This window comes from Mus caroli, unplaced genomic scaffold (assembly GCF_978045245.1).
Source record: "Mus caroli unplaced genomic scaffold, Mus_caroli_1 scaffold_9, whole genome shotgun sequence".
In the NCBI taxonomy this organism is placed as follows: domain Eukaryota; kingdom Metazoa; phylum Chordata; class Mammalia; order Rodentia; family Muridae; genus Mus; species Mus caroli.
The window spans coordinates 15,835,520-15,858,558 of NW_028227264.1; the positions used below are offsets into that span (position 1 = coordinate 15,835,520).

The 23,039-nt window shown below is 42.7% G+C and overlaps 1 protein-coding gene across 1 annotated transcript in view; it reads right to left on the reverse strand.

Annotated features, from left to right (window-relative positions):
* Positions 1-23,039, reverse strand: part of Arfgef3 (ARFGEF family member 3) — a 164,881-nt gene that overhangs the window by 53,929 nt on the left and 87,913 nt on the right. Inside the window, exons 9-13 of the mRNA XM_021173858.3 lie at positions 19,267-19,371; positions 18,179-18,512; positions 12,974-13,086; positions 11,350-12,248; positions 157-323 (exon numbers count right to left, since the gene is read on the reverse strand). Coding sequence (XP_021029517.1) covers positions 157-323; positions 11,350-12,248; positions 12,974-13,086; positions 18,179-18,512; positions 19,267-19,371 — 1,618 coding nt within the window. The remainder of the gene's footprint in view (positions 1-156; positions 324-11,349; positions 12,249-12,973; positions 13,087-18,178; positions 18,513-19,266; positions 19,372-23,039) is intronic.

The following is a 23,039-nucleotide window of genomic DNA, read 5'->3' on the forward strand; positions in this document are numbered from 1 at the left end:
TCCACCCACCAACCTGCCCCGGCATAGGTACTACAGGGCAGTGGGGCACAGAACACACTGGCCAGTTTCTCCCTAGATACCCAACACTTGGCTACACAGTGACAGCTGACATCATTGCTTATCCAGGGGAGAACCCACGCCAGAGCTTATGCTCACCATCATGCCTGGTGCCACGGTTGGTCGCTTCCGGTAGTAGTCACCATGGGAGAGCTTCAAGTTGAGCAGTAGGGCACAGTGTGCCGCTGTGTACAAGCTGTCTGCATTCATCAGCATCTGGAAGCTCAGGCTACTGCCTCCATCAAAGCCAGGAGAGTGCATCATGCCTATGAGAAGAAATGAAGGCATCCATGGGGGTGCCACAGTGTACTAGAACTTGCATCTGGAGAGCCAGGATAGATTCCAGCAATAGAAATAGAAACTCCACTGTGCAGAACACTTCTAAATAGTGCTGACTACTAGCTAGTGTGCTCACAAGACCAGATGCATTTTATAACACATCAGGAAGGGCATGCTCTGGAGTTGATTTTCCTTTTCTTCTTTCTTTTCCTTCCTTCCTTCCTTCCTTCCTTCCTTCCTTCCTTCCTTCCTTCCTTCCTTCCTTCCTTCTTTTCCTTCCTTCCTTCCTTCCTTCCTTCCTTCCTTCCTTCCTTCCTTCCTTCCTTCCTTCCTTCCTTTCTTTCTTTCTTTCTTTCTTTCTTTCTTTCTTTCTTTCTTTCTTTCTTTCTTTCTTTCATGTATTTGAGTACACTGTAGCTGTACAGATGGCTGTGAGCCTTCATATGGTTGTTAGGAATTGAATTTTAGGACCTCTGCTTGCTCCAGTCAACTGCTCCCTCAGTCCCTGCCTGCTCCAGCCCAAAGATTTATTTATTATTATAAATAAGTACACTGTAGCTGTCTTCAGATGCACCAGAAGAGAGCATCAGATGTCATTACGGGTGACTGTGAGTCACTATGTGGCTGTTGGGATTTGAACTCAGGACCTTCTGAAGAGCACTCAGTACTCTTACCCACTGAGCCATCTTGCCAGCCCTAGAGTTGATTTTCTACAACTAGATCTCGAGCTGTTAATTAGCAGCAGTGACTTGGGTAAAGCCCTTCGAGCCCTCTATAAACTTCTTATGGGTCAAAATTTTCCAGATGCTTTCCACAACAACATAAAACCATTGAATCTCATCCCCTCTCGCCTCTTGTTCTCAACTTGCATGCTATTTCTTCCCACTTCTATGTCTGCCTTGGTCTCCTAGACCTCTGATGATTTACGCTCAAGTCAGCTTCTCAGAGACCTTCCCTTTCAATTCCATAGCTTCCTTCCAAGCTACATGAACTGGTTTCTCTCCCTGTACTTAATTGCTTTGATGCCATAGGTGTAGGCATGCATATGTGTGCAGACATGCAAGTGTGTGTGTGTGTTTATGCTAGGGATTGAAGTCAGGTTTCACACACATCAGGTTGATGCTCTACTTTCTAAGCAACACCTTTACCTCTTGGCTTTTTGAGACAGGCCCCATTATGTTGCTCAAGATGGTGTCATACTTATTCTTCCTGCCTCAGCCTCCCAGGCACTGAGATTACAGGCATCAGTCACTCTATCAACCTGCACATTTGTTTATGGTCTGCCCTTAGCATTCTAATGCAAGATCTGAGAGAGGGTGTGGCTACTGTTTTGTTTATTATAGACCCTTAGAGCCTAAAATAGTGTCTGTCACAGAGCAAGTTCTTAAAAGTTGTTTGATGCAGGGATAAAAATTCACCTGGTTATTATCAGAACCAACTGCAGTCATTTATGTAAGGCACCTAAGGCAGCACTTGGAGCCAGCTATGTTGTCACACGCCTGCATCTCAGCACTCCTGGTGGCTGGGACAGGAGTCTAACTCAGCTAGGGTTTCATAGTGAATGGAGGCAAACAGGGGCTATGTAAAGATCTTGTTTAAATAATAAAAGTGAAAGTAAAGCCAGGCCTGGTGGTGCTCGAATTTAATCCCAGCACTCAAAAGGCAGGAGGATCTTTGTGAGTTCAAGGCCCACATGTTCTATAAAGCAAGTTCCAGGCCAGCCAGGATTGCACAGTGAGATTCCATCTCAAATTAACAACCTCAAAACAAAAAACAAAGACAAAAAAATCTAAACACAAAATGACTGTCAGAGTTAGCCGTTTTACTCTGCACCATATGCCGTTAAGAACCGAGAGCAGGGTTTGAACATGTGCTTGACCAGCAGTGCTAATTGCAGGATTATTCACAGTAGCCCAAAGGTGAAAACAACCACATGTTTAGCAAGGAACAAGTGGGTAATCAACTGTGGGGGACACATAAAATGACATATTAGTCAGCACTGTAATGCAGACGAACCTTGAGAACATTCTGCTACATAGAATAAGTGAGATGAAAATGATAAATATGTAGAATGTGCTGATGTGCACTGCCTAGATGGATACGTTTACCATTGGAGAAGAGCTCTAGAAATGGTCCTGAGGGTTGCACAATACAATAAATATAATTTGTGCTCAACTGTACATGGAAGATGATTAAAATATCAGTTTTAGTGGTATATGTTTATTCTTAGCAAAATTAAAAGAAATAATGACATAATATATCAAAAAATCATGCAAGGGCTGGAGAGAACCTGCTGCAATAATTTGAGGATGAGAGCTCGGAGTCCCAGAACTCACTTAAAAAGCCAGGTGAACATGAAATTCTATGAATCATCTCAGCATGAGAGAGGCAGAGACAGGGATTTCCGGAGCAAGCTGGCCAAACCAGCAAGCTCTGGGTTCAGTGAGAGGCCCTGCTTCAGTATATAAGGTATAAGGTGATCAAAAAAGACATTCCATATCAGCCTCAGGGCTCTGTACACATATACATGAACACAAACACACATATATGCATCCACATATATATGAACATCCACAGACCATATACACTTCAAGTGTACATGTTGAAGAGTAAACTATGGTAAATAAATTTGTGGCAATAAGCCATTTTTTAATGAGGGGAAAATAACCCCATAATTGTTACTGTCTTATTCCCAAGTATTTTTCCCTAAAATACTATATAAGATGATATTTCATACTGAGTAGAATTTTCATTTGAATAGTCCTTTGAATGTTCGCAGGTTAGCCGAGAAAGCCAGCACACACAGGAGTATAACACGCATGCTCCAATCACAGTTCAGTCTGCCGAGTGCTCTTGCTGTGTCTGAGCTCTCAGAGAGCCCTTGGGTGACATCCCATCATCTGAAACTTATACAATGTTAATCACACCGGCTTCTGCAAACACTGGGAGACTAGGTTTCTGGATGTGGGGGAAACAGTTCATCCTAAAAACACGTGTGAAGATAGCATAGGCTCATGTAATCTTCAAACCATGTCTCAAAGAATTCCTTCCTCAGAGATGCCCCTCATCTGATATATAAATTTTTTTTTATAATAACTGGAAATGCAAATCTGCAACTGCAACATTTATCCCTAACTGTGAAGTTTAATGTGCTAGTAAAAAGATAGAGACCCAAAAGCTTTCAAGGTTGGAAAGAACTGGAGTATCACTAGCTTATGTAAGTATGAATGTCATCTAGGTATATCCTCCTTAGGTCACACTCAGTGAGGAACAGCCTGGTTGCAGAGCACTGTCAGAACACTGCAGCCCGTCCAGACCATACTGAGAGCACGTTGTGACCATGCACACAAGACCTATTATTTTATTCCTGCCATGTCCTCTCCAACTCGTCAATAACTTCCTGTTTGATTACTACTGTTGCACACAAACACACACACTCGATGCTGAAAGGGAAAGAGGCTGTGGTTGGATCTGCTGGCATGGAAAGTCATGCCATTGCTAGAGGTGCAACAAAGCTCAAAGACACTGCTGGGAGGTCTGCTTATGTCTGAAATAATTTGCTGGACTTGTTAACAGTGTTTGCCAGCAGTGACCTGCTATCTATGTGCAGGTTAATTTTTACAATTACAAATAACCAACAAACTTGAGTATAAGACAAAATGAAGACTATTCTGTATACTTAATAAAGGAACCATTTTCCTGATATACCAGATATATTCTCTGCTGATATCAGTCAAAACCAACAACAATAAAACACACACTGTACTCCATAAAATACTGTCTATCATGTACAACCATTTTCTTCCTATACATTATTGTTTGATTCTGCCCAAACTTTTTTTTTTTTGTTTTTTTTTTAACCAAGGAGAAGTTCCTTGAGACATTGATCAGTTTGCCTAACGTTACACAGATAGAAACTGGCTTTGTGCCCTATGCTTTGCTGCTAATGTGAGCTGATTTTATTGCACACAATCTCTCTGATAGGCACTCCATGGTAGGTTCTATGCATGTTTTCCTGACTGGCCTTGTTGATATATTATCCATTTAGCAGCAATAAACCAAGGGAAGTTATGACTGTTTGCATATTCTAGCCACAGTGCTTATATTTTTCAGGCTCTGATAACTATGGTCCATCTTGCCAGCTTGAATAAAGATGTTCATTAATTTCCAGGAACAAGAGGATGGATCACCTGTTAGACTGGTTACAAGAAAATGATTGGATACAAAATCACAAAAGAACTCTAAAAAGTCTTTCCTATGTTAAGATAATGTGACATTTCTCTTAAAAAATCAAAATTAAATACCTGACATAAAACATTTAACTGCATTATAGAGCACAACAAACCTAGAACGATAAATCTTCTTCTAACCCTGAATGACACCCTTCCCAGCAACACTCTCTCCTATGTGCACGGTAAGCTAGTTGCTAAGAAGACAGGACCATATATTTTGTACTGCACAGTGACATTTCTGGACATCTCTCCTTCTTTTTAATGACTGCACTGAGCACTGCATGCTTGCATTGCGACTCATATAATTGATACTCAACTGATAACCAAGTATGCTGTTTCAGTTGTAAAAGAACTTACATGATGAGATATCCTTTAGCAGTTTGCCATGCGTGTTTGTGTAATACATTCCTAAAACAAAAATATGCACAGCACAGATATTTGCAAATAATTGTGCCTGGTGAGTACACACATGGGGGGGGGGCACTCAATGTTGGCACTGTTCCTCTGTTGCCCTCTACTTTATGTGTGGGTATGAGGCCACTCATCAACACAGAGCACATTTTGTCCTGAGACCAGTGTGTATAATGTCTTCAGCATTAGGGTCATCTACACATGGGGCATATAGAACACACTTTAAAGCAGCCAAATTGATCTCCAAGGAGGGACCTTTGTGACCTTATTCTGCTGTCTCTCTTCCTGGTTGGACATGAAGGCTGCATAAGCAGCTTGGACAGTGAGGCCACCTTAGTTGAAGAAAACCTTAGTATGTCAGTCACTGTGAAGCAGAGCAGAGCAGAAGAACAGAGTGTGCCAGGCCCTGGGCCACTGAGGATCTCTGCATGGCCAACCTCAGACTTACTAGGAGAGAGAAAAACGAATCCTTCTCCTTCAGTAGTCATTGAGTCTTACAATACCTGCAAACACATAAGCCTAAAAGACTAAGACGGACAAACATAATTACTTAGTGTAGAACTAAGTTTTTACTTTGAGTTCCACAAAGACATTGAGGTAAACTTAGATGGCCATTTTTGGGGTGGCTGAAACCAAAGCTAGCTGCTGAAGCTAGTAAAAGTGTCCTTGTCTTCATGCTTTGGATTTGCAAGGCTAGGACCTCCTCCAAAGACTGAGACTCACTCCCTGAGGGGCAGTGAGAGGAGATAGCAAGGCAGAGACACGAAGGTGCTTAGTTAGTATGGGCTGCAGTGTAGGGCTTCCTGTGTCTGCAAAGACCTGAGGCGTTATAAAGAACACAGATGGAGGTGCGCAGGGAGTCCCAGCTGTGCCAGAATCTTCTGACTCCAAGCTCGAAAGTACACAGCAAGATTTATGGCGCCCCAGTAGCCAATGAACTGGGTCACTAGGGCTCACTGGAGTTAGAAGTCATCCAGAGTCCCTCCATTTCAGATCTTGTATAAGTTCCAACTTTGGGTTTGATCCTGCAATGGGGACCACTAGGAAGGCAGAGACTAATTGTCTTGCTAGCTAGGCGGGCTAGGAGTCTAGAGTCAGAACTGTTAGAACCTAAAGAAACAGCCATTTTTTTTTAAACATCTGAGATTTAGATTTTACTCCTTTATCTCATAAAGTTTGATAAAATTATAAATATCCTATCACCAGCAGTCAGCTTTACATTCAGTCTCAAGCCTACTCGAAACCACTCATCTATGGGAGGCCATTCTCAAGTAGATAGGTGCCTGTGACCTCTTACCAGTTTCTGGGCAGGGATGGAGATGCTTTTGGTCCTGAGGATCCACTTAACCCAGATGACTCCTTGCTCTGTGCAATATTTAAAAGGTACTTAGGTAGCAGTTATGGATCAGGTCGAGCACAGGCTTAGAAAATCCATTTGTTTGAGTACTTCCAAGTTCCCTTACAAAGCACCATAAGCAATTTGGTTTGAAAAACAAAAAGACTATTTATTCACTCAGCTAGAGAAGCTCATGCCAGTGACATAACCAGCAGTCTGGTCATAGGAGTCCCCAGGCAGGAAATGTTAAGTGACTGATTCAATTAAGAGAGCAGAGGCTAGATGACAGAGCAAGGGAGAAAGAAGGTTTAAACATTTTAATATATGAATAAATAATTAAAGATCTGGAAGAAAAATATCAGCTCAAAATAACAATGTATGAAAAAGCCACGAGGAAATATGATACTTGGTAAGATAATTAAAAATTAAAATCAATAACAAACATATGTTTGAACAGAGGTACCTTTGTGTGGTGGGAAAAGAAACTCCCAGAAGCCATAGGTTATTAAATGAAAATTCCAGTGCAGAGGGTGGACTGTCTTGCTATGAATAATCGGTCAAAAAGTCTTAAAGATCCTCAAACAATACAAACAATTGTATTAATTGAGTTAATTGCTCATCAGAACTAGAGGGTAAGATCTTATTGCTGAAGTCACTACACAAACTGGTCTCAGGACACAGAAAAATCAAGCTGGAGCCTGGCTAGACGCTTCTTCCCCTCTGGGGAGCACCATGGCAGTGAATAGCTTTCCTAGGTGGTGCTATTCAGGATGCTTCGGGAGAACTGACAGTACCATCATTCTTAGATTGGACTCTGCAAGCCATACTACTGACCGACTGAGTTAAGATGTACCGATAGCACAATAGAGGCAAGTATCCCATGGTAACCAACTGCTTCCTAAGTGAATTTGAGGCCTATTCCATAGGGAGAGTTAATGTCTGAAACTATTAACCTAACCAATATTTGTGGCTGAGGAAGTCAAAGGCCCTAGAAGGAATGCTATCGTGGTTGTTTCACTAAATGGGAAAAATGCATCGTCAGTTTATCTTCTACATAACTGTGTCCAGGCCCACAGATTAGCACTTGTCTTAATTACTTTTCTAATACTGCTCTGAAACACCATGACCAAATGCAAACCCAGGAGGAAAGGCTATATTTGGATTTCATATCCTGAGTCCACTGAGGAAAGCCAAGGCAGAAACTCAAACCAGGCAATATCCTGGAAGCAGGAGCTGCTGCAGATGACATGGAGGGATGCTACTTACTGGTTTGCTTCTCAGAGCTTGCCCAATCTGCTTCCTGACTGATTTTATACAGGCTTTTTTTTTTTTCCCACCCAATTGAGGTTCCCTCTTCTCAGATTACTCCAGTTTGGTGGTTCTCAGCCCTTTCTTCTTCATGTGGTGACCACCGACCATAAAGTTATTTTTTGTTGCTACTTCACTACTGTATTTTCTACTGTTATGAATAGTAATGTAAATATTTGGTATGTGGGATATATAATATGTGACCCCTGTGAAGGGTCATTCAACCACCAAAGTGTTGGGGATTGGTTCCAATGCTTTGAATTAATTTGACCCCCCCCCACCCCCAAATCAGGAATCTGCATGTCCAAACACCAAAGGTCCTTGTCCCTAATTGGTTTTTGATCGATCAATAAAGAGCCACTAGCCAATGGCTGGGCAGGTAGACTGAGGCGGGACCTTTAGATTTGTGCAGGCTAGGAAGTGGGAGAAAGGAAGGAAAGAGAGGATCGTCATGACCTTGGGGAGAAGGATGGGATGTAAGAGCTGCAGGAGAGAAAGCCAGCCAGCCATGTAAGAATTTGGGTAGGTGGCCACTGGCCACTTCCCCTATTAGGAGAAGGTTCAGGAGTCTCAGGAGTACCAGAGGGAGTATTTGCTAACAGGAAGTGGTCTAGGAGTGCTCAGCCTTTGAGCTAGTCACAGCATGTCAAAAATTAATTAATGAGTATGTATCTTTCATTCAGGAATCCAAAGAGCTCCTATGCGGAGCTGGGGGTTAGGGTGGGGGTTGGGGAGGTCTGGGAGTATGACCTGCCAGGAGCCAAGCGGTATAGCTAAACTTGCCAATATACCAAAGGGGCAGTGATCGACAGGTTGAGAACCACTGCTCTGCACTAGTTTGTGTTAAGTTGACGTAAAACTAGCCAGGACAGTACTGCTCTCAGCTATGGTGAGAGAAGCTTCATTTTACAGTGGCAAGCAGTAAGTGCAAACCCCCTAGCTGCTGAGAATAAGTGAACAGTGAATGCTCAGCTATAAGCAGAAAATCAATACCAATCTCTCCAAGACTCAGGGGACACCAGGGAACAAGGGAGAGAAAGAACATAAGAGACAAAAGAAGGGAAGGTGGTGTGAAACTCTGACTTTCTGGCTTGACACATGTACTAGCTGGGTTTTGTCAACCTTACACAAACCTAGAATTAACTTGAAAGAGTAATCTCAATTGAGTAAAAGCTTCCATCAGATGTCTGTAGGGAAGTCTATAGCGCATTTCCTTGATCAATGTAGGAATCACATCCACTGTGGGTGGTGCCACTCCTTGGCACATGGCCCTGGGTTACATAAGAAAGCAGGCTGGGAAAACCATGGGGGCAAGCCAGGCAAGTAGCAGTCTTCCAGAGTTTCTGCTTCGGGCTCCTGCCCTGACTTCCCTTCATGAAGGGCTGTGAGCTACAAGGTGCAATAAACCTCTCCACAAGTTGGTTTTTGTCACAATTATCCAAACAATAAAAACTCAAGACAACATACTTACTGCAGTCTTGAGCTCAGATGAGGTGATTGTCTATACAAAATTTGAAGAAGATTGAACCCAGCAAAATTCTGTCATGGAGAGGGAGGCTCTCACTGCTCCTTGGGGATTTATATTATGGTTGGTGGCAGGGAAGAAAGTCATCTACTTCAGAGGTCTAGTTACTGGTAATGCTCATAATCCCATAAACAAAAGCATCTCCCATTCTGTCATATGCAATCCTAAGGAAATTCACTGGCTCACACTCACCAGCCTCCCCACCCCCACTCCCACCCCTAGGCCCACTTCTACAATTAGGGACAAAAGAAAGAGGAGAGGATCATGGGTGAAGGAGATCAGCGGGAGGGAAACAGAGGGTAAAGGGGGCCAACACAATAAAAATACATTAGATACTTGTATGAAAACGCTGCAATTAACACATATGATAATAAAAGCATCACTGAGTCAGATATCTGACTCATGATTCAGGTTGTCTTCACTGTCTGAGACATCTCCCTGACGCGTTGCATAATTGTAATTTAAAAAAGAAGACTATGTTTGGTTTCTAGACACCCCCTCCCCCCCACACACAAGGGAATGAGGTGCATATTTTACACATCAAAGCAGACCTGGCCTCCAGGTTCTTCCAGCGTCCCTCAGTTCCTACCTGGCATACCCTGCCCCAACCCTGACCTTTCCAGCCCAGGAGATGGTCTGCCCTTCCCCCAGAGGCTTTTCCCTATATAATCCAGACATTTTGGTCTCTCCCTCTCTCTCCTCTCTCTTCTTCTTTCTCTGCACATATACTCTTTCTCTTTTTCTCTTCCCCCTCCCTCCACTTCTCTCTTGCCAAGGTGACTTCCCTGGTCTCAGTCCTTGGGGCCAGTAAACTCAAACTGAGAGCAGCTTCCCAATGAAGCTGTCTATATATAATCTAATCTAGCTTGAATTGGCTCATTTTGCCATCGGAGAAATAACCTATCAGACTGTATGACTCATGACGTTACCATTTTCCAGAGACTGAATCATTACCATAACCAGTGGTGTTGGGCTCTGAAAAGCAGCTGTTCTAGACCACGAATACCTGATGGACTATCTTCCTTGGCACCAAGGACAGCTAGTTAGAGTAGTTCAGGCTGTGGAGCTTGTCTCTGCATCATAAACCTATACCTGCAAGTCTTCTAGACCTTTATTCTCTTCAACAGAAGAAAAGCTAGGGTTGACTAACATGCCTTAAGCCAGTGGTTCTCAACCTTTTGTTGCACCCCCTTAGGGGTTGTATGACCTTTTCAAAGGGGCTACATATCAAATAGCCTGCTGAAAGGACAACATAAACCCCATTTGTCTATATTTAAGTAGCCAATTTATCATCATTGAAGGTCCAGGACTGATTTCAAAAAAAGGCCATAAGGCACCACCAGCTCTAGGAACAGACCACAAGTCTAGAAACTAGGCCAGAAGATACCAGCTCTGGGGCTGGAGAGATGGCTCAGCAGTTAAGGGCACTGACTGTTCTTCTGAAGGTTCTGAGTTCAAATCCCAGCAACCACATGGTGGCTCACAACCATTCATAATGAGATCTGATGCCCTCTTCTGGGGTGTCTGAAGACAGCTACAGTGTACTTACATATAATAAATAAATAAATCTTAAAAAAAATACCAGCTCCATAAAATCTAGAACAAGATCATTAAGCCCCCTCCCAAGGAACAGCCTGGGGATCACAAAAATGGGGAAATATCTTATCTCAGGATGGACCCTCTGCCCTGGGCAGCCCTATCTCATCCTATGACAAAACATTGATGACCTAGGAATGCAGACCACTGACCACCTGTGACCCCCTAGTACCCACCAATGAAATTTTAGATTACTTAATCTCTCTGGAGAGTCCCCCTAGCTCCCTATAAGAAGGCCTGTGTGCCTTTGTCTGGGGTCGCCATTCAAAAATGCTTGACCCCTACATGTCAGTTGTTTCTGTCGAATAAACTCTTTGTTTTTGCAAACTGAGTCTGGAGTCTTCCTTCTGCGATTTTCGGACCCTCACACTACATATCAGATATGTACATTATGATTCATAACACTAACAAAATTATAGTTATGAAGTAGCAATGAAAATAATTTTATGGTTGGAGGAACTGTATTAGGAACACGAGGAAATGTATTAAAGAGTCACAGCATTAGGAAGGCTGTGAACCATGTGGAGTTCAAACCACGGGCAGAAAGATGTTACACGAAGGCACAAAGCTCTAAATGTTATTGTGGCAAGAGACAGTCTACAAACCTGAGCAGAAAGTAGAGGCAAAGTTCTGAAGGGCGGAGTCTACCTCTTCCACACTGGACAGGGCCAGCAGCCGGGGAAGGAGGCCCTCAAGGGACTGTACAAACAGTCGGGCGCTGTGCTGGTCTGCCTCCTGGTTCTTTAGCAGTTTGAGAGACAAAGCAGCGGTTCGAAGGGACCGATGGCCCATGTAGTCCCGAGGGGTTTGTTCTTCATCAGCCAGTGAACAGTTGTCTGACCCAATGTCTGACACATCAGACCTCCCTGAGTCCTTTTCTGCTGCCATAGAATACTGATCACAGGAATCAAATTCAGTCCTCGACAGGTCTTGGTCATCTACACTGAAGTTGCTCTCACTATACCTAGATCCGTAGGACCTTGTCCTGCAGTCCACTGACAGGAAGTTAGTGATATCGGGGTAAGGGACTGTGTGGCTTCTCTGAACCACATCTGGCTGGTCTATAGCCTCAGGTTCTGACACTTTGCCCATGGTCCCCTTGCCTTCCTGGATGGCTGGTGACTTGAGCCCATTCTTGTGGTCCTCTGGTGTCGTCTGACCCAATTCTCCTTCCAAGGTAGTCTGGCCTGTGTCTGTGGTGACACTGATGCTGATGTCAGGGCTCCTCTCATTGCCTGACTCCCATGGAGTGTGCTCCGAAGACAGCACTCTCCGCTGCCAGCGGAAGTCAGCCTCATTAATTTCCATGGAGTCCCGGCTCGACTCGGCCCCATCCCTCAGCTCTTCAAGGCGCAGAAGCAGCTGCTGTACTTGAGTGTCATTCAAGCCTTTCCCTTGGCTGAGTTCATCCAGAGCCCCAAGCAAGGTGCAGACACAGGACACAGCAGCATAGCAGGCTTCAATGCCACCTTTGATGCATGCTTCTGTCATGCCATCCATGATGCTAAACAGTGTTCAAGACAGAAAATAGCAGCCAGGCGTGAAATCAAGAAATGCCCCCAAATATACAAGAGTTATTAGCTTGGCCAACTGCACAGTATTCAAAAGAGATAGTCTAATTTGTATAACTTGCATAACATTAAGACAATAAATGACTCAAACATGTTCAGGCTGGGAAAAATTCCAGATAAAGTTCTCCACCTAAAACCACATGCCCTCTTGGTTGGCTAGTTTTTCTGGGAACAGGTAAATATTCTAGAAGGAAATATGTTGTTCTATTCAAGAACAGACACTGAGAATTTTATTTTTGTATTATGTTCAGACCTTCAAATAGAAACAGTTGCTGTGGCTAAGCGTCATAAAGACATTTCTGTGTAAACAGATTCTTACCAGATGTATGCCAACACTACTTGTACAAATAATACTAAGTTTTCTATGGAAGCTACTTGCAATAGAATCCTACAGCTCATACTGAAAATCAAAAGATTCTTCTCTTTCATAATTCAATGGATAGTTTTTAGATGTTTCAGTGTGTAGATTCAGTTTTAAGCCAGTATGGAAATCTGGTAAGTTATAAGTAGAATAAATTGATATGTTTTATGTGGCTTGTGGGTAAATAATTAAAATGTAGATTCATCAATAGTTTGTGAATTTGCGGTTAAGATGAAAAGTGTTCAGAGAAGCAGTGTTGGACTACCAACACATATCCAGAAGGAAAATGGAACATACAGTTTGAGAAGATCCAAGTGAGACTTTCTTTTGGAAATAGATCTTTTCCTTGGTTCAGACTCAATAGAGCTTGGTCCTGCCAAGTCATACAGACGCTGTGGACTCCCAAGTATCTTTAGGAAAAAAAAAAAAAAGGAGGAAAAAATAACAGAAAAGTGAGTATCACAAAAACAAAACAAGCCAAACCAAACCAAAAAGTACACCAAATGTTAGAATCACAATATCAAATAAACAATGTGCTTTTCTTTTTTTTTCCTTCATTTTTTTAAAATATATTTTATTACGTATTTTCCTCAATTACATTTCCAATGCTATCCCAAAAGTCCCCCATACCCTCCCCACTCTCCCCCATTTCCCTCCCCACCCATTCCCATATTTTTTTTTGGCCCTGGCGTTCCTCTGTACTGGGGCATATAAAGTTTGTGTGTCCAATGGGCCTCTCTTTCCAGTGATGGCCGACTAAGCCATCTTTTGATACATATGCAGCTAGAGTCAAGAGCTCCGGGGTACTGGTTAGTTCATCATGTTGTTCCACCTATAGGGTTGCAGATCCCTTTAGCTCCTTGGGCACTTTCTCCATTCTTTAGTGAAGGACATAACAGGAGAAATGATGACCAGGCCGAGGCTCTTTTCTCAGAAAGACTTAGAACCAGGAGAATCTCTGATTTGGGTCTTAACTTTTCAATAGGCCTGTTGGTACCTATGCAACGAGCTATTTTCAGGGTGAAACCTGTGGTGTTCTGAATGAAATCTTGAGCATTTACATGCTTGGTCCTAAATGGTAGTGCTGTTTGGGTGGTTTAGGTGTGGCCTTCCTGGTGGATGTATGTCACTGGGGTGAGGTGCCGTGGTTATAAAAGTGATGCTTTGTCCCTGGTCCCCTACGCTTCCCTACCTGCAGCTTGAGGTGTGACCTCTCGGCTGTTCCTGACACCAAGATTTCTGTCTGCTGCCACAATTCCCTGCCACAATGGGCTCTTATCCTCTGAAACCACAAAGCCAAATAATCTTTCTCTTCTGTAAGCTGCCTGGTGTTTTGATACAGCATCAGGAAGGAACTAATATAGAACCCAAGTTAAACATCAACTCTATTTCACATACAACTTGTATTGTTAGCCTGAAGGCAATGTTACACAATATTTTAAAACTTTGGTGCATGAGGGCTTTGTACCACCGTATTATCTACTTATGGAATTACGGCAGCACTGAAGAAACCTCTGCACTTCAGATTTCGGTATTATCTACTTATGGAATTACGGCAGCACTGAAGAAACCTCTGCACTTCAGATTTCGGACCAATGATATTAAATGTACATTTTAATACAATTAATTGAAGCTACAAAATACTTAGGTACAAAACAGAAGGTGATGCACTGGTATAGTCACTGGGCTGTACAATGGCTCTCTATAACTTCCTCACATTAAGTCACTTAATTAGCATCTCTCCAACATCCATCCCTGCATCCCCCAGTGACCGCAATTCTATTATCTGCTTCTATGTGTTCAGCACGTTTGGAATTCACACATAAATGTGATCAAGTGGTACTGCTTTCTGTACCTGACTTATTTCACCCATGTTGTCACCGAGAACAGAGTTTCCTTTACTCTTAGGATAAATCACTATTACAGCAATACTATTTTGACTATATTTAGTTTATATCTTCTCTGGCCCGAGTCACTACGTGTTGTAACAGTGCACTGGAGATGATGCTTCACTAAACGACTGTAAGTGCGGCAGCCTCTGCCTTCTATGCTATGGGCTATCAGCTTCCCAGCTGACATGTTCTTCCAGTGACTTTTCTTAGAGTCCTTTAGTTCTTCAGTTCCTTCTGACGTAGTGCAGGGATGGGAATGATATTGAGACTCGTTACATGTCTTTGGAGTCACACTTCCTCCCCCTTTTTCCAAATAAATGCAGAATATACAATTACTAGTAATAAAATGTTCTTTTTTTTTTTTTTTAAATAGGGATGGGTTCGGCAAGGTGAGGCCACATGGATATTTCTATAGAAAGTTATTTGAGGACTATGGAGTTGGTGCAGACATACATAGGAAACGCCCAGGAGGGCAAGTTTTACATGATGCTCCTCTTTGTACGTCTTTGGCATTTTCACATAGGCTCAAAGTCACCGACTGTAGGAAAAAGCTGAGATCCAGAAACAAACAAACAAAAAAAGTGTTTTTCTAGATCTTTCTCCATGCTTAAGGAATCTGTAGCCTGTCCATAGGTGCCGATATCTGTTTGAAACTATCATATGTATTCTATCTATGTGGAAGGGTTAAATTATAAAATATTGTCTGAAATTGTGGTTTTTATCTAAAAAAAAAACCTGGCTAAGATGATTTTTTAGCACTTGAGAATGTTACAAGAATCTACATTAGTTGTATGTTTTAAAGATTTTATTTTGTTTAAGTGTGTGTGTCCCCCCACAGGTATGCACACATGTGAGTGCAAGTGTCCATTGGGGCCACAACTTGGCATCAGATTCATATTCTACTAGAGCTGGAGTTATAGGCAAGCTGTGAGCTGCTTGATGCAAGTGCTGGGAACTGACCTCTGCCAGAGCAGTGGAAGTGAGTTACTCTATCTGTCCTTTCCATGGTAGGAAAATTCATGTCCTCTTCACATGTCATCAAGGCCACCATCAACTACCATAGCTTCTCTTCCTCTTTATTGAGTGTTCCATGTGCAACAGTTACTGAGTAGGCACAAATGTGAAGCTGTCCTTCACAATCTTGGAATCTTCCAGAGCACTAATCTAATTGCGTGCTCTTCAAGCCAGGAGATATTTCTGAAGACAACGTTTTGAAGGTTGTTTAAAAGTCTGTTGTTGTTGTTGTTGTGATTGTTGTCGCTGCTGCTGCTGTAGTTGCTGTAACCCAAACATGCCTTCTCTACAGAGGCAGAGGCAGCCCTTCTATCACCTCCCCATTTGATGAGCCCGGATTATAAGGAGAGGTCTCATGGGTTATAAGGAGAGGTCTCACACTACTTTTTGCTTAGATTCTTATTTCTTTCTGCTATTCCAAATCTATTCTCCTCTGTTTTCCAACAGAGAAAGAGGTTGGAGAGATGGGAATGTTTATTTTAGGTTTTCTACTTTAACAAACTTATGCTCTGCAAGGGCTGCCTTCCCACAAGTTTTCATATTTAACATTCTTGGTGGAAATTGTTCATTTCCAACTGATTTATGCTTCCATATGCTACACATATTTATAGAAAGTATCATTTGGAAGTTAAATTAAAAATTAATTAATAAAGCTGTATAGAACATAAATCCCATTGTTTTGACCCTTAATATTCACAGTGAGGTATAAGCCTAAGTATGAACAGAAATATTACTCGGAGACAGTTACATGTAGAGGGAATCTCTTTTCCTTCTTCCACTTTTTGGGAGGGATGAATACGTCCCTGAGGGATGGGGATTTTGTTTCTCTTTGGTGTTGGGGAGAGCCTCATGCATGTTCAGATGTTCTGTTATACTAAGCTGTACCACTAACCCTAAAGATAGGACTCCAAAACCTCAGCTTCTCTTGGAAGCCCACCTTACCCTCGAATTCATAATGTACTTGAATGCCTTAATTTGTCATGTACTTGTTAAATGCTTCTGAATCTAAAGTGGAAGGGGACAGAGATCTTCTGAAAGACCCCCCCCCCAATAAACACTCAAAGAAAGATAAAATCTTTTTGTCTTCTTGTGGTATCGGGAACCAAACCTCAGAGTCTTTGGTGTGCTACATGTCTTTGACAAATAGCCATATGTTGCATATGACACGGATGTACAGGGAAATAATAAACAGCAAGGCAAGCAAACATCCTAGGGACAGTGGTTTTCCTTGTGTGCAAAGCCCCTGAGCATTTCTGGTGTCTAGGGAACCATCTCTTCCAAATTGACAGTTTTGCCCTATAAGGCAGAGGCACTGTTTTCTAGACCAACCTGGCTGGAATTCACCAGCTTGGCTTCCCAGGGCAGCACTGGCTGCACACACTTCTCAGAGGAAGGCATCGAATCATAGTATTGCCTCTGCTCAATGCCCTTGGGATACACCTTGGTTAAATGCCAGAGGGAAAATACACAAGAGTAACCTATAGAAAATATATGGGAGGGAACGACTTTTTCCATATCCTACTGTGAAGGGATCAATGTGATGTGGCAAAGTGTCACTTGCTGAAGGATGGGATCGAGTTAAGAGAACTGAGCCTGGGAGACAACCCTTTGTTTCTCTCTGTACTCTGAGGATCCACTGACATAGAGAATAGAGGTCTGTCTGAAGAGGGTGCTGGTGCAAGGCCCTGTTGCTTAGATGATAGCGGACCAGTCTTCTCTTCAAAGCTATCCAGACCTCACCAACCAAGCAGTGATAGGATCTGAGATTTCCATGCCACCCCTTGACATGAGGGAGAGGAAAAGAAGCCATATTGCTTACTGGTAACAATAAAGTTGATATACAACCTGGTAAAGGTATAATGAAAATGGTACACCTGGCATAGAGTAGAAGAGATACAATGAATGGTTTTTGTATGCTCACCATATTTTCTTGACCAGCAATTAAACATGGATTATTCAATTTCTAGAAATATTAGTCTTCATTATGGTCAGATCTCATAAAAATATTACCAAGAAGCAATTAAAATTTGATTATTTGCTCTTTGGTCTTGACTGGAGAAATGAGATGACAAAGGGGCCATCATCATCTGGAAACAAGTCTGACTTGTTACATACAGCTGTGGTTCTATGGCTTACTACCATCAGAAGTTGACCTGTGGCCATGGGACTTACTACATACAGCTGTGGTTCTATGGCTTACTACCATCAGAAGTTGACCTGGGGCCATGGACCTACCCTGACAAGCACCTAGCAAGATATTTTGAAATCTGATTTTACCAAGGTGACAAAACATATATATCTTCAGAAAAAAAGAGCTCATACTAGCAGTACGGAATCTCAGATGTGTATCTAACAGAGTTTTAACAAACACAAACAAACCAAAGAGTATGGAGTCAGTAAACATCTGACATTCTTTTAAACCTCAACTCCCCAAATAAATGACTACCAACTTCAAAATTGTTTGTTACTGGATTCAATGTGGTAGCAATTATGTCCCAGCAAGTGACGACAGTTTAGATGCTTCTGCATATAGGACACTGCATAGAGATTCCTGTGGACAAAACCAAGGCGTTCTTTCATTCCTCCCTATCCCTACCTCTTTCATGATCTTGATGGCTTCCACTCGGTGCTGGGGTGGGGGATACAGGAGCACTCGGTGATAGAGGGACTGGAGTACTGGCTTCATGGAGTCCACTGACCCCACTAAGCGGACAAGCTCAGCTGCAAGGTAATAGATGGTGCGGGCCACAGGCCCACTGAGGGTGGGTGCAGTGCAGGAGCAGCCTGAGCCCCGGCCGTGGTCAGACACGCCAAGAGAGGCAGAGTCCGACTCCATGTTGGTGCTGGTGCTCGTGCTGTGAGCAGAGGTGATTGTTTTGTCGTGAATAGGGTTCCCCAGGATCACCACGAGAGCAGGGCAGAGGCTTTTCCTGGGAAGAGGCAGGGGGGGAAATTAATTCTCACTAGTAGCCAAGTGATAAAATGTGGATGTTTTATCCACATAAACAGTAACAGTCTTCCTCATCTCTCACTTTAATGGTAACTAACTAAAGCATCCAGAGAAGCATTCAGAGACCATTCCTCTGAGTGTGTGTGTGTGTGTGTGTGTGTGTTGAACAAATAGGACTCAGAATGCTAAAAGGTGTCCTTACCAAGTTTTAGTTTACTATGAATAACAGAATTACTTCTCATTTAAGGTGTTAATTTCAAGTCCCATACCAATACTCATCATTCAGTTTCCTCCCTGCCAATAAAACAAGATCTACTGCCTCCCAATCGGCTGCCTGCTGGCTCTGTCACTTCCTGGAATCTCTGGCCATGAGTAGGTGATTATCACTCTTGAGGGGATAGAGGCCAGTTCAGGGTTAGAATTCCTTGCCCCATATACATTCCTGATATGTTTATATGCGTTTAGAACAACCTGAGAAGCCAGAAGTCGTTTGTGATTCCATTGTGATTCCACTGATGGCAATGGCATAAGAAGGCTGCTGGAGGCTTATTTGTTATAGTAACTATTAGTGTCTCTATGGAATTTGGGCTGATGTACACAAAGCAATTTTCCTACCTGGACGGCACATATGCATGGATGAAATCATTGGTAGTTCACAGGGGCTATAGAATGGGACTGAGACACAACTACAGGAGTCCTTGGCTGGTTGTAGGGGCATCAAAGTTCATGCTCACCAAATGAGGTCAGTGAAGCCCCTGTGCAGGTACATGGAGGAAGAGGAGCTGCTGAGCACGGAGAGAATGCATTCCAGGTACAGAAGCTGTAGCTGCTGGCTGTCACTGCAGAAGCACAAAGGCAGGCGAAACACAAGACAAAATGAGAGAGGTAGCATTGGGGCAGAACCTGAAGAAACGTTAGGCATCATCCAAGAAGGCGTGTGGTTAGTGTTGTAGGTAGAGCTTTGTCCTTTAGCATAAAATCCTAATTCCCAGCAGCTGAGCAGGTGGTATTCTCTGGAGCAAAGTTAAAGTGTTTATATCAGCATGGGCCCTAATCCAATATAACATAATAACCCTCAGAAAGAAAAACTGTAGACACGGAAATACGCATAGAGGGAAGACTGTATAAAGAGACATAGGGAGAAGGGTCTCCACTGAGCAAGTGGGGAGGCAGGGGTGGAGGAGTGGACCAGGACCTCTGACTGCTCCGAACAACCACCCTGCTCTTGATCGTGCCAGCCTCCAGAACACTGAGGAGGTAACAGCTCCCTGTTCAAGGGACTCAACCTTTGGTACCCTGTTACGACAGCCTTTGGCACCCCGTTACGGCAGCCTTAACAAAGTGATAGACTTAGGCTGGTTTGGGGAAACTAATAAACTTCACATTGGAAAAATATTTTTGAGTATTTGTAAAACAACTGAGTGTGAAACAGAATGGCCTTTGATTTATGCCCCTCACACACAGCTTATCATATCCACATCTTATATCAGAATACTACACTGTCTACAGTTACAATTGTGGACAGATGGTGACAGGTTAGCCAAACCCTATATATGCCAGAAATGCTAATTATCACTGGTGGCTTAACTTTCTAAGAAACCATTTATATCATCTTTTCTTTTCCTATCTCTTCCTGCACCATCTTTTTTTTTCCTTCTTCTTTGTACTGGGCTTAAACCCAGGGCTTCATGCAGGCTAAGTAAGCGCTTTAATAACACTTCTAACTCATCATATTATCTCATTAGCAAGTACTTTGCTGACTCACGTTTTTTCTTTATTTATTGAGGAAACATTTAAAAAATTTTAATTTATGTGTATGGCTATTTTGTTTGCATGTATGTCTGTGTACCACATGTATACTTTGTGCCCTTAGAGGCTAGAGGACAGTACTGGATCTCTTGGAAGTGGACACTGTGTGTAACAAGTGTTACAGACATTTGTTAGCCACCATGGAGGTGCCAGGAATCAAACCTGGGTCCTCTAGAAGAGCAGTCAGAGCTTTTAACTGCTGAGCCATCTCTCCATCCTCACATATATGTATCTATATCTATATCATTTATATCTATATCTATGTATGTGTGTATGTGTGTGAGTGTATGTGTGTATAGTTCTCATTATGGGCTGTCTCGATAATCTAATAAGGAAATAGACAACTCTATAGGAAACACATTCCCATGTTTCCTCTTAGTGTCACCAAAGGGTGCTACATTTCCAATTTGTGGTGAGACTCATGACAATGGAGAAAAGTTAAGTTTCAAAGACATATTTGTTTGAAGTACACAAATTCTAAAGAGAAATAATGCAAGAATCTTATATGGAGTAGACTATTCATAAAAGGAGATATCTACCAATAAAAATAATAGTCAGTTACTCCTGTTTTTTCGTAATTTGAAATAAATAGCAGGAAAAGAAGCTCATTGTTCTTGATTGTTAAATAACTCCCTAACATAGGAGGTGGGGAGGGGAAAGCCAGGCTGTGAAAGTAAATTACTAGAGGAAGCTGCTCAATGTGCCCCAGAGGCTGGAAGCCCACACTCCTGCCAAACTAACAAGGCTGTGTCACTGGAAAACAAGGCAGGCTGAGATAGAGGATTGGGGATAGCCGTATGATAGTGTCTCCAAACAATTCCAGACTCGAAAACTGGCTGGCAAACTATAGCTCAGAGGCCAAACTCTTTGAATTTAAATCTGTGTTTAAGTTTTAAAGCGATTATAAAGCCAAAATTTAAAAAAAAAGCCCATCAGGAGAGTTTACAGAAAAAGTTCACCAACCCACAGACTAAAAGACCTCTTTCCCTCATACTATGTGATTGACTGATGTCAACACATTGGAAAGAGAATACTGTTTTTATGTCTATGCACTCTCTGAGGCTGGAAGAGAGGGGTATAAAGAACGAGTTGGCACAGGAATTATTACCATTTGGCACAATGAAGGTGGTGATTACTCTTTGATCAGAAGAATAACAAGGGCAAGAAACATCAGTCCTCTGCTGGCCAAGTAAAAGCTTTATCTTTCTAGTCTTTCTTTCCTATAAGCTTCATCTGCCTTTGCCCTGCTCTGAAAATAGTACACTCTTCATCGTGGGAAGAGATGGAGAGGCACATAGATTAAGTGCTGATGTCAAGTGCTATAAATGAGTCACTAAATGTAAATTTCTATGATGCCACATAAGAGAAGCACCCCTTCCCAAAGGCCCTGGGAGGAATTTGATAGGATACACTGCCTTTGTAGAGTCCTGAAGTCCAAGATGTCTGGCATGGAGCTGTGGAGAGGATGTAGAGAAATGAAGACAGAGGAAGAAATAGTTTGGAATGGAAGGTTTTGGGGTGAAGCACAGGATGGAAGGATCATGTCTGGAAAAGAGTGGAGCTGGAAGCCAAGCACAGTGTGGTGCCTGTCTGTGATCCCAGCACACGGGGAGCCGAGGCAGGAAGATCTGGAGTTCAAGTTCATTTTCAGCAGTAAAAAAGATTCAACACTAGTCTGAGCTCCATGAAATCCAGATTCCAGATAAGCCTGGGAACCATAGACTGCTATTTGTCCAGGCAATGAGTTTGCTTGGATAGACTGGCGAGGGCTGGACAGCAGAGCCACACTGTCCATTACAAGCTTCAGTCAAAAGTCAATTCTGCAAGGATCATCTTCATCGTGCCCCAGGTTAATCACTCTGACTATGAACTAGGCTCATTTCAAAGACAATTCAATGTCCCAGTGCAAAAACAACTCTTCCTTAGACTGGAAGTCTAACATCACACAACTAAAGTAAGCAAAGAACATAAAGATTCTCAACTTCTGAAGCCATCAGATATAGCACAGGATGGAGATGTTGAGGATTTGGGGTTATTGTGAATAATTTGCAAAGCCTGCTGGGACACTGCAGGACCCAGGATCAGCATCATTGACAGGAATGTCTTGCCAAGTAAACTGTCCCCCATCCCCTGAGTCTCCTTTGAGATCGTGTGACAGCTTAAATGTGGGTTGCAGCAGTCTGGAAATTAGGTTCTTACGGTCTCACTATTGAATGGAGACACTGAAGATTGAAAGATCTTCCACACATGTTCCCCACTTAGAGACTGCTGAACAATGTATACTGTATAGGCCTCTCAGGCAAACACTTGGATGCATGGAGTGGGAAGGAGCCTAGAACCTAGCTAAGTTTTCTAAAATATAAGGGTGGCAGGTGTGCTGCCTACGTAGAAGGGCTGAGAACTACTCTTCCTGGTCTTCATTTGAGCATTTCATAGTTGGCAGATTATCTGCTACTCATTGTCTCATTGCCTGCTCATTGCTGAGTTCTTCCCAGGTATACCATCCAAGCAGAACAATTCTCAGCAGTTGCCATCTGGGCCATATAGGCTAAGCAGTCACCCAGACAGGGAGGGTACCTCCTGAGAAGATAATCAGAAGCACGTTCAGAATCTCTATAGTTCCCAGTATTGGGTTTTACATTTTTTTCTCCAAGTGTTTGATAACTCTTGTGTGGACAGCTTTGGAGCCGCTTCTAGA